This window comes from Poromitra crassiceps (genome assembly GCF_964638095.1).
Source record: "Poromitra crassiceps genome assembly, chromosome: 30".
NCBI classification, from domain to species: Eukaryota; Metazoa; Chordata; class Actinopteri; order Beryciformes; family Melamphaidae; genus Poromitra; species Poromitra crassiceps.
In genome coordinates, this window is record NC_139652.1 from 1361760 (window position 1) to 1379010 (window position 17251).

Genomic DNA, 17251 nt, shown 5'->3' on the forward strand with positions numbered 1-17251 from the left:
TTTTCGCCAAATCCATTTTCATGAGAATGGCTGCTTTTTGCTTGCCTTCCTCTAGTCAGGAGAGCACTGTCGCCACTTAGCTGGTCGGTAAAATAGATTATACACATTCTCTTCCTCCAATATTGGTATAGGAGACGTAAAAGGGGTTGATCGATGTCCCACCGTCAAAATTTTTTTTTTTTTTTTTAAGCCGAGATATCTCGTCTTTGGCACTCAACGGTTGGATCCTGTAAGCCGAGATATCTCGTCATTGGCACTCAACGTGTTAACTAGCTATGTATCGAATTAACTGGATATCTATTAGGGTTGCACATTCTGGGGGTTTGAGAATTTCGTTTTTTTTCAACCTGGACCCTATTTTCCACACTGTATGTGTCTAAGGGACTCATCGTGACATATTTTTTTCAAATTGGTCGAGTACTCACCAAGATAGCGTTGTTTACAGCTCGAGCAATGTGCTCGAACAACTACACAGTGTAACTACACAGTGTAACTACACAGTGATACTACACAGGGCAAATCGCACCGCATCGTCAATACACGTTCGCTAATAAAACTGCTTCTTTTGCCGTCTGCGGGAAGGCTCAAACTGTCAATAGTGTTTGGATGGTACGGATGCCTAGCTGTCCATTTTTGAGTCGAGCTTTGCAAATACAGAATAACGTTAAAATACATAAAGTATTAAACTCTTTATTTTAGGAGGCATTTAGAAGCCCCCATCATCCCAATTCCAACGGCAATTTTATCTTTTTTAGGGGCATTTTGCCCCGAGCCCCCGCTACTTCCCTACCCTGGCGTGCGCGCGGCCGCGGTCCAGAACAGGTAGAGAAACTAAAATGTGCCTCATGCTCGGGCCCTGTTGATGTCATGTCTCTCTTTTCTCCTCCTCTTCCTTCTTCTCCTTCAGGCTGTGAGGAGACCAGGTGTGCAGACGCTGCAGACCCGTATGCCCATGGTCATGGCTCAGTCCATCAGACCGCAAGGTGCACTACACCACCCACCACACCACCTCCACTACACCACCCACCACACCACCTCCAGTACACCACCTCCACTACACCACCCACCACACCACCTCCAGTACACCACCTGCAGTACACCACTGGTGTGAGCACTAGAGAAGAAGAGACAGACAGGTCCATCATGTCTTAACTGGTGTGAGCACTAGAGAAGAAGAGACAGACGGGTCCATCATATCTTAACTGGTGTAAACACTAGAGAAGAAGAGACAGAGACAGGTCCATCATGTCTTAACTGGTGTGAACACTAGAGAAGAAGAGACAGAGACAGGTCCATCATGTCTTAACTGGTGTAAACACTAGAGAAGAAGAGACAGAGACAGGTCCATCATGTTTTAACTGGTGTGAACACTAGAGAAGAAGAGAGAGAGACAGGTCCATCATGTCTTAACTGGTGTGAACACTAGAGAAGAAGAGACAGAGACAGGTCCATCATGTCTTAACTGGTGTAAACACTAGAGAAGAAGAGACAGAGACAGGTCCATCATGTTTTAACTGGTGTGAACACTAGAGAAGAAGAGAGAGAGACAGGTCCATCATGTCTTAACTGGTGTGAACACTAGAGAAGAAGAGACAGACAGGTCCATCATGTCTTAACTGGTGTGAACACTAGAGAAGAAGAGACAGAGACAGGTCCATCATGTCTTAACTGGTGTGAACACTAGAGAAGAAGAGACAGAGACAGGTCCATCATGATAAGTTATCATTAAATGGACTTGAACCCTCCCACCACCAAAGTCTCTAACCTGGCAGGACGACAAGTTACCAAACTGTCCAATGAACAAGCCATTTGTGAATCATGTGACTTGTTTACAAGCCTTGGCTGGATTATAACTGTGCAGTGTGAATGTAAACTAACCAAGTACAAAAATGCAACAAATCAAAGTTTGACGCTCTGGTTGAAAAGAACCAAAGTGAGTAAACTGTTTACAGGTGTCTGAATGATGACTTTGACTCCAGAAAGTACTGCTCATATTGATTATTATTGCTCCCCCCCCCCCCAGGTACGCTTATGAGAGGACCAACGATTATGGCTGGCAGAAGTCCCGCACACCTAGCATCCCAAGCCAATCAAAGGAAACTGAGTGACCCAGGGGGCGGGACATTCAGGTGAAGTATAAACTCATTGGCTGAAATATATTTTGTACACTGGGAAGTGTAAAAGTAATTACATTTTCAAGAATGATACTAACTTGATCATTTATGTAAACTTGAAAGAAACCAGCAAAAATGTAACTTGAAACTAAAAATGATAAAAGTGAGTAAGGCAACAAAAATGCATAGGGGATGTAATGCAGTTGCTCTGTAGTGGTTTGCTGTTAGTCAAACAAAACACATGTTCATATGACTACATAGTAATGCAGTCATGAAAATGTGGTATGAAGTTAATTGTGATATGGAAGTGAATTAATAAGATATGGAAGTTAATTGTGATATGGGAGCCTGGATAGACTTCATGTCATGGGGGGTCAATAGCCCAGAGAGGTTGAGAACAGCTGCTGTTGACTTGGGTCGAGAGCTGCCAGTGACAACATGTAGTGTAGTGACACAGATCGACCACATGAGGGCAGCATCTGCCTTCTGCAGCTCAGCTCTGTGTTATCAGGGAGGCAGAAATCTCCCAAGTCTGAAGTCGTTCTGCTGTGGTCCAGATGGAGCAGAGTCATGTGACCTCTGAGGCTGCAGGCTGTCGGCAGGTGCTTTAAGAGTCTTAAAAAGCCTCCTACATTTAAGCCCTTAAAAATGCTTCAATGTCTTCAAAGTTGCTGTAGGAAACTTTCATGGGTTCACATTTATATAGATCCCTTGCATTCCCAACAGCCTCTTTAAATAGAGTTATTAAAGGTTGTACCCCCCCCCCCCACACCCCCCCACACCATGCTATTACGGTCTTATTGTCCACCCATGTGTCATGTGTAGAATAAAAAAAAGAAATAGGATAGATGCACAATTAAGAAGGAACTGTGTGGTTTCAAGATTGGACAATTGACATACTAGAACACCATGTGTCTCTACTGTGATGATAGAACACCATGTGTCTACTGTGATGATAGAACACCATGTGTCTCTACTGTGATGATAGAACACCATGTGTCTCTACTGTGATGATAGAACACCATGTGTCTCTACTGTGATGATAGAACACCATGTGTCTCTACTGTGATGATAGAACACCATGTGTCTCTACTGTGATGATAGAACACCATGTGTCTCTACTGTGATGATAGAACACCATGTGTCTACTGTGATGATAGAACACCATGTGTCTCTACTGTGATGATAGAACACCATGTGTGTCTACTGTGATGATAGAACACCATGTGTCTACTGTGATGATAGAACACCATGTGTCTACTGTGATGATAGAACACCATGTGTGTCTACTGTGATGATAGAACACCATGTGTCTCTACTGTGATGATAGAACACCATGTGTCTACTGTGATGATAGAACACCATGTGTCTACTGTGATGATAGAACACCATGTGTCTCTACTGTGATGATAGAACACCATGTGTCTCTACTGTGATGATAGAACACCATGTGTCTCTACTGTGATGATAGAACACCATGTGTCTCTACTAGGGGTGTCACGATACACTCAGTTCACGATACGATACGTATCACGATACTGGGTTCACGATAACGATACGATACGATACGATTTTAACAATATTTTTTTAAACTTGAATAATGACAATATATGACTGGAAAAGTAGTATTTTATTTGAAATGCACAAATACAAAACATGCTGTTGTGGGAAATTGTTATTACAATAACAACTAGAAAAAACATGAGATTGGAGATAAGGCTTATCTTGAAATAGAATGAGTTACACCGTCACTTAGATTTACTTTGAACTAAAAGGTTTCTCAGCAGTATAAATTCTCATTATGCATCTTCAGGTTTTCTTCAAACTCAAACAACAAAACTTTTCTTAATCTATTTTTTATGCATCTTCAGTTTTTCCTGTCAAGTAAACAGTTTTGCCAGAAACTCAATTGAATGGTTTCTCTCCTGTATAACTTCTCATGTGTCTCTTCAGAGACTTGTTCAACTGAACTACTTTCCACACATTGAACTTCAACAAACAAAGACGTTTCTTAGTCTATTTTTTGATTTTTTTTTTTTTGATTTTTTTTTTGATTTTTTTTGCGATATGATATTTCATCTCAACGATACATATCGTGACGTTTTACTATCGCGAAATTTCGTGGGACGTTATATTGTGACACCCCTAGTCTCTACTGTGATGATAGAACACCATGTGTCTCTACTGTGATGATAGAACACCATGTGTCTACTGTGATGATAGAACACCATGTGTCTCTACTGTGATGATAGAACACCATGTGTCTCTACTGTGATGATAGAACACCATGTGTCTCTACTGTGATGATAGAACACCATGTGTCTCTACTGTGATGATAGAACACCATGTGTCTCTACTGTGATGATGGCCTATTCAAAACAAAAAAAGTTGCTGACAGTTACCGTAAAGTCACAGGCCGCCATGCTGTTTGTTTGCTATGCCAACTCTTGTGGTAAACCAGGAGGCTGGTTAGTGATCTTTCTTGTTTTTATTCTAATGTATGTGTGTGTTGTGTGTTGTGTGTAATGTGTGTATGTTAATGTGAAGAGAACTTGTCAGACAGGCCCCATACATCACTAACAGTTTAATTCACGCCATAATAGCCTTGAGGGCATTCTTTACTGTGCTGATACAGACTGATGCTGTCGATGAGACTCAGCCTGCTCTTACCTCGCTGCATCGCCACTGACTGAAACCCAAAGTCACAGTAGTCGTGTTTCCATCCATGCGCGTTCCTACCACTCTCACCAAATATCACAGTTGGTGAGAGTGGTAGGACAGACATTTCTCCTGTGATATTTGGTGAGAGTGGTAGAACAGACATTTCTCCTGTGATATTTGGTGAGAGTGGTAGAACAGACATTTCTCCTGTGATATTTGGTGAGAGTGGTAGAACAGACATTTCTCCTGTGATATTTGGTGAGAGTGGTAGAACAGACATTTCTCCTGTGATATTTGGTGAGAGTGGTAGAACGGACATTTCTCCTGTGATATTTGGTGAGAGTGGTAGAACAGACATTTCTCCTGTGATATTTGGTGAGAGTGGTAGAACAGACATTTCTCCTGTGATATTTGGTGAGAGTGGTAGAACAGACATTTCTCCTGTGATATTTGGTGAGAGTGGTAGAACAGACATTTCTCCTGTGATATTTGGTGAGAGTGGTAGAACAGACATTTCTCCTGTGATATTTGGTGAGAGTGGTAGAACAGACATTTCTCCTGTGATATTTGGTGAGAGTGGTAGAACAGACATTTCTCCTGTGATATTTGGTGAGAGTGGTAGAACAGACATTTCTCCTGTGATATTTGGTGAGAGTGGTAGAACAGACATTTCTCCTGTGATATTTGGTGAGAGTGGTAGAACAGACATTTCTCCTGTGATATTTGGTGAGAGTGGTAGAACAGACATTTCTCCTGTGATATTTGGTGAGAGTGGTAGAACAGACATTTCTCCTGTGATATTTGGTGAGAGTGGTAGAACGGACATTTCTCCTGTGATATTTGGTGAGAGTGGTAGAACGGACATTTCTCCTGTGATATTTGGTGAGAGTGGTAGAACGGACATTTCTCCTGTGATATTTGGTGAGAGTGGTAGAACAGACATTTCTCCTGTGATATTTGGTGAGAGTGGTAGAACAGACATTTCTCCTGTGATATTTGGTGAGAGTGGTAGAACAGACATTTCTCCTGTGATATTTGGTGAGAGTGGTAGAACAGACATTTCTCCTGTGATATTTGGTGAGAGTGGTAGAACGGACATTTCTCCTGTGATATTTGGTGAGAGTGGTAGAACAGACATTTCTCCTGTGATATTTGGTGAGAGTGGTAGAACAGACATTTCTCCTGTGATATTTGGTGAGAGTGGTAGAACAGACATTTCTCCTGTGATATTTGGTGAGAGTGGTAGAACAGACATTTCTCCTGTGATATTTGGTGAGAGTGGTAGAACAGACATTTCTCCTGTGATATTTGGTGAGAGTGGTAGAACGGACATTTCTCCTGTGATATTTGGTGAGAGTGGTAGAACAGACATTTCTCCTGTGATATTTGGTGAGAGTGGTAGAACAGACATTTCTCCTGTGATATTTGGTGAGAGTGGTAGAACGGACATTTCTCCTGTGATATTTGGTGAGAGTGGTAGAACAGACATTTCTCCTGTGATATTTGGTGAGAGTGGTAGAACGGACATTTCTCCTGTGATATTTGGTGAGAGTGGTAGAACAGACATTTCTCCTGTGATATTTGGTGAGAGTGGTAGAACAGACATTTCTCCTGTGATATTTGGTGAGAGTGGTAGAACGGACATTTCTCCTGTGATATTTGGTGAGAGTGGTAGAACAGACATTTCTCCTGTGATATTTGGTGAGAGTGGTAGAACGGACATTTCTCCTGTGATATTTGGCGGTAATAATGACTCATAAAGAGCGGCCTCGCGCCCCTCAGCCTGCCTGCTAACCGCTGCGCTCTGTCTGCTGTCCTCAGAGATGACGACGACATCAACGACGTGGCGTCCATGGCTGGCGTCAACCTCAACGAGGAGAACGCCCGCATCCTGGCCACCAGCTCGGAGCTCGTCGGCACCAAGATCCGCTCCTGTAAGGACGAAGCCTTCCTGCCCACCGGCCTGCTGCACCGACGCATCATGGACACCGGTACTGTGGCCTGTGGGGTACTGTGGCCTGTGGGGTACTGTGGCCTGTGGGGTACTGTGGCCTGTGGGGTACTGTGGCCTGTGGGGTACTGTGGCCTGTGGGGTACTGTGGCCTGTGGGGTACTGTGGCCTGTGGGGTACTGTGGCCTGTGGGTGGGGTACTGTGGCCTGTGGGGTACTGTGGCCTGTAGGAGGGTATAGAGAGGGCTTCTGTCAACATCTGACAACATCTATTGGTGGTGAAGACACATTGATTGATGTGCGATGCTCCTTGTTATGTTAAGGAGTGGGCTAGCTGTGTTTGGGCTGCTGGCTGTTTGTCTCTCTGCTGCAGTCCACTCAACCTGGCCGGTGTCCGCCGGTACCGGGTCACATGACCAGGACGGCACCGCGTCCCCTTTAAGCGTTTGTGCCTACTAACACTGTTGGTGAAAGAATCCATTGAGATCTGGGGTTTGGGTTTAAAATTAGTCCAAGGACAGAAGCAGAATGCTAGAGGCTGAAACACGCCTTTCAAACACTGTTCAAAACAGCTGTTGCTGGTGCACATGGTATTTCTAGGTTACATTTAAAGGGATACACCACTTTTTTGGAAGTTTAGCTCATTTGCCACATCCCCCCAACATAACCAAGATACACCATGCCTTACCGGCACTGTCCACTCAGTTCACAGTGAGCTACAGTCGTGAAGTTAGTAATTATCGCCATAGAATGGAAGCTAATGGTACAGCTGTTAAAAATCTGCCAAAACACACATCTCACGGCGCCAAAATACATGTTGTGCTTCGGGTACTCGCCACACGATGAAATATTAAGCCAAAATGCACATAATTGGTCTTTTTGGAAGGAAAAGAGGTATCCGGCACTACTTTCCAAACATGGCCGCCGACCTCTTTTCCTTCCAAAAAGACAGATTATGTGCATTTTGGATTAACATTTCATCGTGTGGTGAGTGCCTCCACAAAGTAAATCCGATTTCAAAATATGTGTTATTTTTGATAAACTGACCTCATAACGGGGATCTATACAGTTACGTGTCTACTAACGTTATTAAAATATCATAAAGATAACTCTGTTTCTGATAGTTAGAAGTATTACTGTTCTTATTTCTCCAATGTATTTATCGTCTATTACCCTCAAAATGGGACCATAATTTAGAAAACAGAGCATGAGAGCATGAAAAAGACCTGAAATTGTTGCTTCAGACCATAAACTCATTTGGAAAGTGTTTATTTAAGACATAGACCGGGAGAGAAGTCGGGTGATTTCCCCATTGAGTTCAATGATACCACTTTGTTTCTGCAGTACCCATGTCGCACCCCACTGGCCAAATCTGTTCCTCCAAGACTAGTGGCACAGTGCAGACAGAGAGCTTCTATAACGTTCTCTCTGGTGTCCCTTCCCTTCCTCAGCTAAGAAGCTGGGTGTGAGTGAGGTGCCGCTGGAGGTGGTGAACTACATCTCCCACGCCACCCAGACCAGACTACGCTCTCTGCTGGAGAAGGTGTCGGCCGTCGCTCAGCACCGCGCCGACGGGGGAAAGGCAAGACCCACCACAAACATCCAGACCCACCACAAACATCATCCAGACCCACCACAAACATCCAGACCACAAACATCCAGACCCACCACAAACATCCAGACCCACCACAAACATCCAGACCCACCACAAACATCATCCAGACCCACCACAAACATCCAGACCACAAACATCCAGACCCACCACAAACATCCAGACCACAAACATCCAGACCACAAACATCCAGACCACAAACATCCAGACCACAAACATCCAGACCCACCACAAACATCATCCACATACATATGTCAGAATGAGCATGTTGCAGATTTGAAGATTTGGGTCCTGTGTGTGTGTGTGTGTGTGTGTGTGTGTGTGTGTGTGTGTGTGTGTGTGTGTGTGTGTGTGTGTGTGTGTGTGTGTGTGTGTGTGTGTGTGTGTGACGGTTTTAATTTGACAACATAAACATTTTAAATTGCCCTGGCCCTAGCTTACCTGTTGCAGTGTTTGCTAATACAATAGTTGACAGGAAATAAACTAGGTTTCAAACTGCTGCCTACTCAATTGTGTGAAAACCGTCTATATATTGATTTTGGAAAGATTTCTTCAATCAATATTTCAAAACTGCAGATGATTCCCTCCTCAAAACCAAAACTATTTTATAAGCAATGTCTTCAGAGCCGTCATCATACCTGTAACAGTAACCCATAGTGTACTTTCTGCCAGCATTCATTTTATTAATTTAGATGTCATATTTTTCAACTAGTGGATTATTAGATTTGAAACTCATATGCTGTAGTCCTCCAATAGTGTTTAAAACTGTCTGAGGAGGAGCACATCTGTTTTATTTTCCCAAGTCACGTTGTCAGAAGTGTAAACTCAGAGGGATTTCAAACCGGATGTTTCAGTGTTTCCCACAGGATTTGGAGAGATTGTGGTGGGTGGCAGCGTTTCCGCCAGAGAAAAACGGGGCTGGACAACGTGTCCGGCATGATTTCAGTTTCCCGGACAATTGGAATAAATTCTGGACAAATGTTAGATCTGTGTTTATTGAGCTGAGAAACAATTGATAGCAGGCTATAGTCTCTATAATCTTGATATTGCCATAAATTCCCAGGCTGTGCCAACCATGCTTCTGTGACCCGTCAATCAAACAATGACCCGGAATGAATCAACAGCATTAAAAGAACACTGGCTTTCAGTTCTCAGATGAAGGCTACAGGTCACTAACAAGAATATATCCTTACCCTTTCTTCCACTTTAATAACGTTAAGCTGATATTCTCAGCTGTGCTTGTGAAGTTTAATTAGCCTGTTGTCCGTTTGGAAAGCGAGTTGGATGACGGCGTGTCAATCAGCTGTAGGCTGCTTTTTATAACATTATTGTCGTCATTGACATTAACGTTAGACCAACTTGTTTTCAGAAAATATATTCACCTTATTCACCACCCCCACTTTTTCTCTCTTCCGCGTCGACGCAATGTATTTGTTCTTCCGGTTCAGTGCTAGTTGGCGGCCAATTTTGAAACAAAATGTCACTATGAAGTTTGGCAACATTCAGAAGCTACACTGCGGCCAACTTCAGTTACATGTTCATAGCGTTACTGCTGCGAGGAGCCAATAGCTGTACCCCGTCGGCATTTAACGTTAGTTACAAAATCACGTTGACAGTGTTTTCTCACTGCCAGGCAGTAGCCTACTATAGACCAAATCACCGTGACGTCACCATGTAAACAAATTTACTTCCGGGTTCCACTTGGGGAAGGCGGCAGGTTTAAATGTGCGTGTTGTCAAATAAATGCTGTCAAACCCTCTCGTTGTTTTCGGCCGACTACTTTCAATTTAAATGGTTAAACGGTTGGTAAACATGCTTGTCCGACGTATCTAGCCTTTCTTCTGTGTTTGTTTTATGTAGTGTTAGCTAGCTAATAACGTTTGTTTGTCTGTCAAACTCGCTGTTTTTTTGCAGACTTGTTAACGTTACAGACAGAGCTACTAACCTCGCGTCACCAGGCTCTCCTCGGCGAGAAAGAGCTACTGACGCCACGTTAATTTAATTTAGCTTCAAGTCTACTCTGGTCTGGTCCAACAGGTAAATTAGCTAGTCTGGTCTCCACTAACGTTAGTGAAAGTGTTCTTATGAATGATATTAAACAACAACACAACACGGACGAACCATTTTTGTCTTCTTTGTCTGTTTTTGTCTTCAACACGTCAGTTTGTGCCGTCCACCGCCATTATAATGTGTGGACCCAGGGGTACCCGGAAGTAAATGTAAACATCCCCGCTGATTTGGTCTATTGGGGTTGACAGTCGGTCACACAGCCAGCGCTCCTCGCTGCTCGTTAAAAATGTCCAAATAGGCGTTATTCTGATAAACTCATCACATGAATGTTACGTTCTCATCCGACAAAATATTAAAACTTTATAACAGTTTGTTTTTTTGCTTGAAAACAGCTTTTTGGCAAGTCTAAAAATGACTACGGTAGGCGTAATCTACTTCCGTGTCTAAAACGGAAGGACGATTACAAAATGACGTCATGCAGAAGCGTCCTTATATGTGCAAAGAATAAGGTGAATAAGGCCTCTACTTAAGGTTTGATTCACATTTCATCTCCCTCTCTCTTTCTATGCCTGCTGATATGCAGGCGCAGTACAGCAGTACAGCCACACGAGTGCTCAATGCAAAAGTTTAAAAGCGCTTAAGTTTCAAGGTCACCTGTTTCTTCATAAAATGAGTGCAAAACAACTTCTCAAATCATGCAAAACTCACATTGACTCAAGCAATTATGTGCACGCACAGAGAAACCCATCCACAGCCTGCTTTATGGAGCTGCACGCACAGAGAAATCCATCCACAGCCTGCTTTATGGAGCTGCACGCACAGAGAAACCCATCCGCAGCCTGCTTTATGGAGCTGCACGCACAGAGAAATCCATCCGCAGCCTGCTTTATGGAGCTGCTCGCACAGAGAAACCCATCCGCAGCCTGCTTTATGGAGCTGCTCGCACAGAGAAACCCATCCGCAGCCTGCTTTATGGAGCTGCTCGCACAGAGAAACCCATCCGCAGCCTGCTTTATGGAGCTGCTCGCACAGAGAAACCCATCCGCAGCCTGCTTTATGGAGCTGCACGCACAGATAAACCCATCCGCAGCCTGCTTTATGGAGCTGCTCGCACAGAGAAACCCATCTGCAGCCTGCTTTATGGAGCTGCACGCACAGATAAACCCATCCGCAGCCTGCTTTATGGAGCTGCTCGCACAGATAAACCCATCCGCAGCCTGCTTTATGGAGCTGCTCGCACAGATAAACCCATCCGCAGCCTGCTTTATGGAGCTGCACGCACAGATAAACCCATCCGCAGCCTGCTTTATGGAGCTGCTCCAGTTCAACTTGTTTTGACTTGTGTGATTTTGTGACATCACAACGTAACTCTCATTTGCCCACCAACAGCCCCGCCACCTGAATGTGGGAGAGCAAACCTTGTTGTCTGTAGCAGAGCTGCTGTGTAGAATGGAAAAAATTACAGAAAACAATCAACTGCACCAACGATGGATGGACATCCCAACAGATCATCTTATCAAAACAGTGCTTAGTTCATGACAGAGCACATAGAGAAGACACAGACGCTAGATTAGAGAGGTTTTTTCTGCAACAGAATCCATAACCTTGTTTTATAGACCCATGAGACGTGTTTTATACACTTACAAATAGCATGATGTGAGACCTTTAAATCTCACAGACCAGTGTCTAGTTTTCATGAAGATGTTAACCACAGGTGGAGCGTCACTGACCTGAACTCAACCTCCACCCACTCCCCCCCGGTCTGTCTCTTCTCTCATCACCCTCTCTCTCTCTCTCTCTCTCTCTCTCTCTCTCTCTCTCTCTCTCTCTCTCTCTCCATCAGGACGAGGAGGTGTATGAGCAGTCGTCAGATGTTCGCTCTCAGCTGCGTTTCTTTGAGCAGCTGGAGAGGATGGAGAAGCAGAGGAAGGACGACCAAGAGAGAGAGATGCTGCTGAAGGCTGCCAAGGTACACACACACACACACACACTGTATATAATTGTACGTGTACACAAGTATGCAAACAAACATGCCTATATACATGCATAGGTCACCCGTCTTTAATATTAAAACAGAGATTATATGGAGACAGAACATATTCAGCTATCAACTTAAATTATGTATTTCTTTTAGTGGGTCACGCATAATAAATTACCTTTACATAGAGCTAACTTTCTGCCTAATAAATAAAATAAGAGCAATGATGTAATGATCAAGTACAATTAGGGATGTTCCATTTAACACACACACAAATAGAATAGGCCTGTAAGATAATAGATAATAGAATAGGCCTGTAAGCTGTGATGAAAGTGTAAATCATGTTGAACTGCATTTGAGTAAATCAAAGTTGGAGGGAAAAATTAAGTAAATGAAACAATTCCATAGCCACATTACAAAGTGCATAGGATAAGTCACAACTATGCAAATATGGCATTTCTTTAACCTGTTGATTGTGGTAAAATAATTATTGCCAATACCTATAAACCTATAAATGAAAAATAATATATGAACCAATTAACTTAACATAAGTTAAGTTAATTGACATCACACCCAACCACTTCAAGCCCCCCTCTGGGACAGGGAGGAAGTGCAGGATCAGCTGTCCTGCACTGACACGAGGTGGCAGCACAGCACTGTGTTTGGTTTCCTGCAGAACTCTGTAGTTTCATGATGTTTCTGCAGCACAGCTCGTGCTCTGTGATGCGACTGGTGTTCTGTGGAATATTACTCGACATACAGTCCTGCAGGCTCCGCCAATTGTAGGAAATGGTACTAGCAAGTCTCCTAAATGGTCATGTGGTCACCTCTCCCCTGAAGTGTTGTGAGAGGACTGTGCCTGGTGACGCCGGGTTAGTGCTGACCTAGCAAGCTAACTTGAACTAGAGGTCGTAAGTTCCCAAACTCCACACAAACCACACATATAAACACAAAGCCGCCCCTTGTTAGATCAATATAGTTGTAACTAGGGGTGCACCGATCACGTTTTTTGCCACCGATCACCAATTGCCGATCACCTATGAGAATATCTGCCCAACCGATCATCGACCAATCACCGATTACCGATCACCGATATCTATCTATCTATATATATATATATATATATATTATTTTTTTATTTTTTTATTTTTTAAGCAGCTATAGCAGTCTATTATAGAACAGTTTCCATTTGACATATAGGCCTACATTTCATGCATCAAATTGAAAGTGCAGCACATTTTCTTTTTTTTCTACATCAATATTTTATACTGTGTAGGCTAAAGGAAACCGCCAACATGATTTTTTGTGTGTGAGATAATTGGAGCACAAGACTGTGTTGAACTAAATGGCTAGTAGTTCAGTCCAGTTCCCTCAGTTCAGTTTATAAAGGAACACAAATATTCCACTTGGGGATTTCCATGTTACCAGTTCAAGGAAGTTCAGTTCAATCAACAAAAAAACTCCATTCCGGGATTTCCCTGTTACACAAGAAAAATAACTTCAAGCCAAGGAAACTATTTTATCGATTTATAAGCTAAATCGGCTAAAGCTAACCGGAGCTATTAACGTTACGAGGATACACGCAAATATGGATCAAACACGGACTTAACAGCATGCAAATGCCTCGGTAGGCGGGAGGACTGGAGGTAACTTCTCTCTGCTGAGTCTGCTCATCACCAGCTGATGTGTGTGATTCAAAGACGCAAGGTGTGTGTTGACAGTCTGGTGTGGTGTGTGGCTGTGTGGAGGTGAGTACACTGAAGAAAGCAAAGCGTGTGCTTTGCAACACAATGATATAAACGTTGGAGCACAATATGAAAGTTAAACGATAGACATTGAAGACATGAAAATGGGCTGCCTCATGTTTCTCACGTGCAGCATGATCGGCTATGCAATCGGCGACAATAAAGTAATATCTGCAATCAGCAGATCACATATTTGAGGTCAAAATCGGCCGATACAGATTGCGTGCCGATCGGTCTGTGCACCCCTAGTTGTAACTAAGATATTCAATAAAAAAAAAATTCAAACCACAGATTTAGCTCCTACATGTACGAACTTCACATGTAGCTTTAGTTCCCTGCTAACGTGAGCTCCTGTTGCCAAATCTCGCGAGAGTATGTTGCTGACTGAGACTGAGACAGGTCTCGAACAAAGTAAATTTTTTCCTGAACTGTCTGTTTGAAAAATGCCATTTTAGTGTCAGAATGTTCAGAAGATTATGTGGCTTCCGAAAAAGGAAGAATATTTACTTTGATGAATATGGGGGCGAAATAATCTGTCATAATCTGAGATCACGTTCACTCCTCCCATTGACTCCAATAGACTCGGACCTGCCGAAAGTCTCCTAAGTGGGCGTGGCCATGGAAAACCATGGGCAAAAAAACATGTGACACAAATACAGGAAGTGAGTTGAAGTTGGAATAGCAGAAGACCATGGGGGCTAATGCAAAGCTGCATGAATAAATACATTTATACACACACATGCATCTATAAACATAGACCCATACACACTGATGCATACTTTCTGTATCAAGGCTATTTGAAATAAATTGTATGTCCTTGTTGTCCCCCACCAAAGGGGGCACTATGGATCGGTCTCACTTTGTTTGTTCGTCAGACTGTGCCGCTAACGTTATTAGTGCTGCATTAACCTAGGCTATCACTAATTTAGCATTAGTTGACAGTAAGGAGGTTCTCTATTAACGTATGACAGCTGCAGAATAATTTGTATAAACCATACCGCCAATATAAACATGTTTATACATGAATAGCTAAAGCAAACAAACACACACTTATTATCCAGTTTACAAACCTTGTTACATTCCATTTATAGGTGTCCTCTGTTCGTTTGTGTGTGTGTGTGTGTGTGTGTGTGTGTGTGTGTGTGTGTGTGTGTGTGTGTGTTTCCCATGGGGTAAAGAGACACAGGAAAGCAGAGATAATTACAGAAGTGACCTTCTAAAGACATCATTACACACACACACACACACACACACACACACACACACACACACACACACACACACACACACAAAGCTAATTAGAGATGTCATTGAGGAGGTGATTGTATGTTTGTATTGAAGAATATTCCCTGACTGTATTAACCCATTGATACCTGATGCAGCATTTGTGTGTATCCCTTTAAGACCGTGAACCGCGTTAACGCGGTTCGCGGTCTTAAAGGGATACGCACAATTAGCATTACTCTGCTCAATTAGCATTCATTTAAAGGTTGTTTTTTCTCCAATTGGAAGTGAAACTCTTCTTAATTCTGTGTACAGTCACTTGTTTTAATCAGAATCAGAAAGGCTTTATTGATCCCCAGGGTAATTATTAGGTTACGTTGCAGTGGCTCACATTCTAGAAGATAAATATATATAAGCATAGAGAAATTATAAGAAAATAGGAATAAGAAATAGAAATATGTAAAATATGTGCCTTATACAACAGTCTAACAACAATAATAGAAATATGTAAACATGTGCATAATTCTTTATTTTTCCAAGAGGCAGGATTACACTAAATATGGATGGAATATCCTATAATATATATATATATATAATAATCATATAATATTTTATATATATATATATATATATATACATATATATATATATATACATATATACTGTACATATATATATATGTATGTATGTATGTATATATAATACATATATGTATATGTATATTTTTTCATACAACAATAATATAGAAATAGGAAGAAAACAAAACGTAAAGATAAGGAGCTTTCCTCCAGCTGTAGCCAGGCTGAGGATATCTACTGTCTGTCAGCTTCTCTGTAAATCTCAAACCATCTAACACAGTGGGGTCATGTCATGATTTATGATATCGAAGACTGTTTTTAATCTTTGTGACAAAAATGAATATTTTAGCTTTGAGGCTTCTTCCAAGAATTGAACAACTGCTATAGTGTGAAAAGGGAAAATAAAATGCATAGTTGGGGGTCATAGTTCACTTTTCTAACACGTTTCCACCGACAACATGAGGTGCATCACTTCACTGGGCTAAGCATACCCCTAGGGGTACGTGGAGGTACTACAGGTACTTGAGAGAAAGGGGAAAATGGAAAAAAATTAAGAATAAATCTTGAAAATAAATGAATCGTTAAAATAAATCTGCTCAGGAGGCACTAATTGCAACTCTTTCACTGTATTTCTTATTTGTAATGTTATATTCTTCAAAGGGTGGTCCATCGTTCACTGCATCATAATGCTGTAGTTTTCTCCTGCAGTTTTCTATGCAAAATGTTGTAGTCGGATAAAGGGGGTACTTGGATTCAGAAATCAGGGGAAGGGGGTGCTGCATGTTTGAAGTTTTAAGACTTTAAGACTGTTATTGTCCCTGTGCCCAAAAAATCACATCCTAACTGTTTGAATGACTACAGACCTGTCGCGCACATCTGTAATAATGAAAGTCTTTGAGCGCCTTGTCTGTAATCACTTGTCTGATGCTGTTGTTCTCGAGCCCTATCAGTTTGCATACAGGGCGAAAAGGTCTGTTGACGATGCAGTGTCACTATGCTTGCACTCAGTTTTCCAACATCTTGAGGCACCAGCCACGTATGCCAGAGTCCTGTTTGTTGACTACAGCTCTGCATTTAATACGATTTTACCATCCAGGCTGCATGACAAACTTCTTCAACTAGGAGTCCAAAAATCCCTGTGTAATTGGATAGTGAACTTCCTGCAGGGGAGGACGCAGGTGGTCAGAGTTGGTAATAAGTTCTCCAAGTCTTTGACTGTTAATACTGGGGCCCCCCAGGGTTGCGTTTTGTCCCCTTTGTTGTACTCTATCTACACAAACGACTGTGTTTCCCACTCCTCGTCTGTTAAAATGTTTAAGTTTGCCGATGATACCACATTGGTGGGGCTTATCTCTAACAACAATGAAATAGCTTACAG

At 42.4% G+C, this 17251-nt stretch overlaps 1 protein-coding gene across 1 annotated transcript in view; it reads left to right on the top strand.

Annotated features, from left to right (window-relative positions):
- The window catches only part of LOC310800475 (transcription initiation factor TFIID subunit 4-like), a gene marked incomplete at its 5' end in the record, with an annotated part of 35230 nt that overhangs the window by 10517 nt on the left and 7462 nt on the right, over positions 1-17251 (top strand). The window contains 5 exons of the mRNA XM_083663074.1: positions 908-983; positions 2024-2129; positions 6597-6766; positions 8178-8308; positions 12192-12317. Coding sequence (XP_083519200.1) covers positions 908-983; positions 2024-2129; positions 6597-6766; positions 8178-8308; positions 12192-12317 — 609 coding nt within the window. The remainder of the gene's footprint in view (positions 1-907; positions 984-2023; positions 2130-6596; positions 6767-8177; positions 8309-12191; positions 12318-17251) is intronic.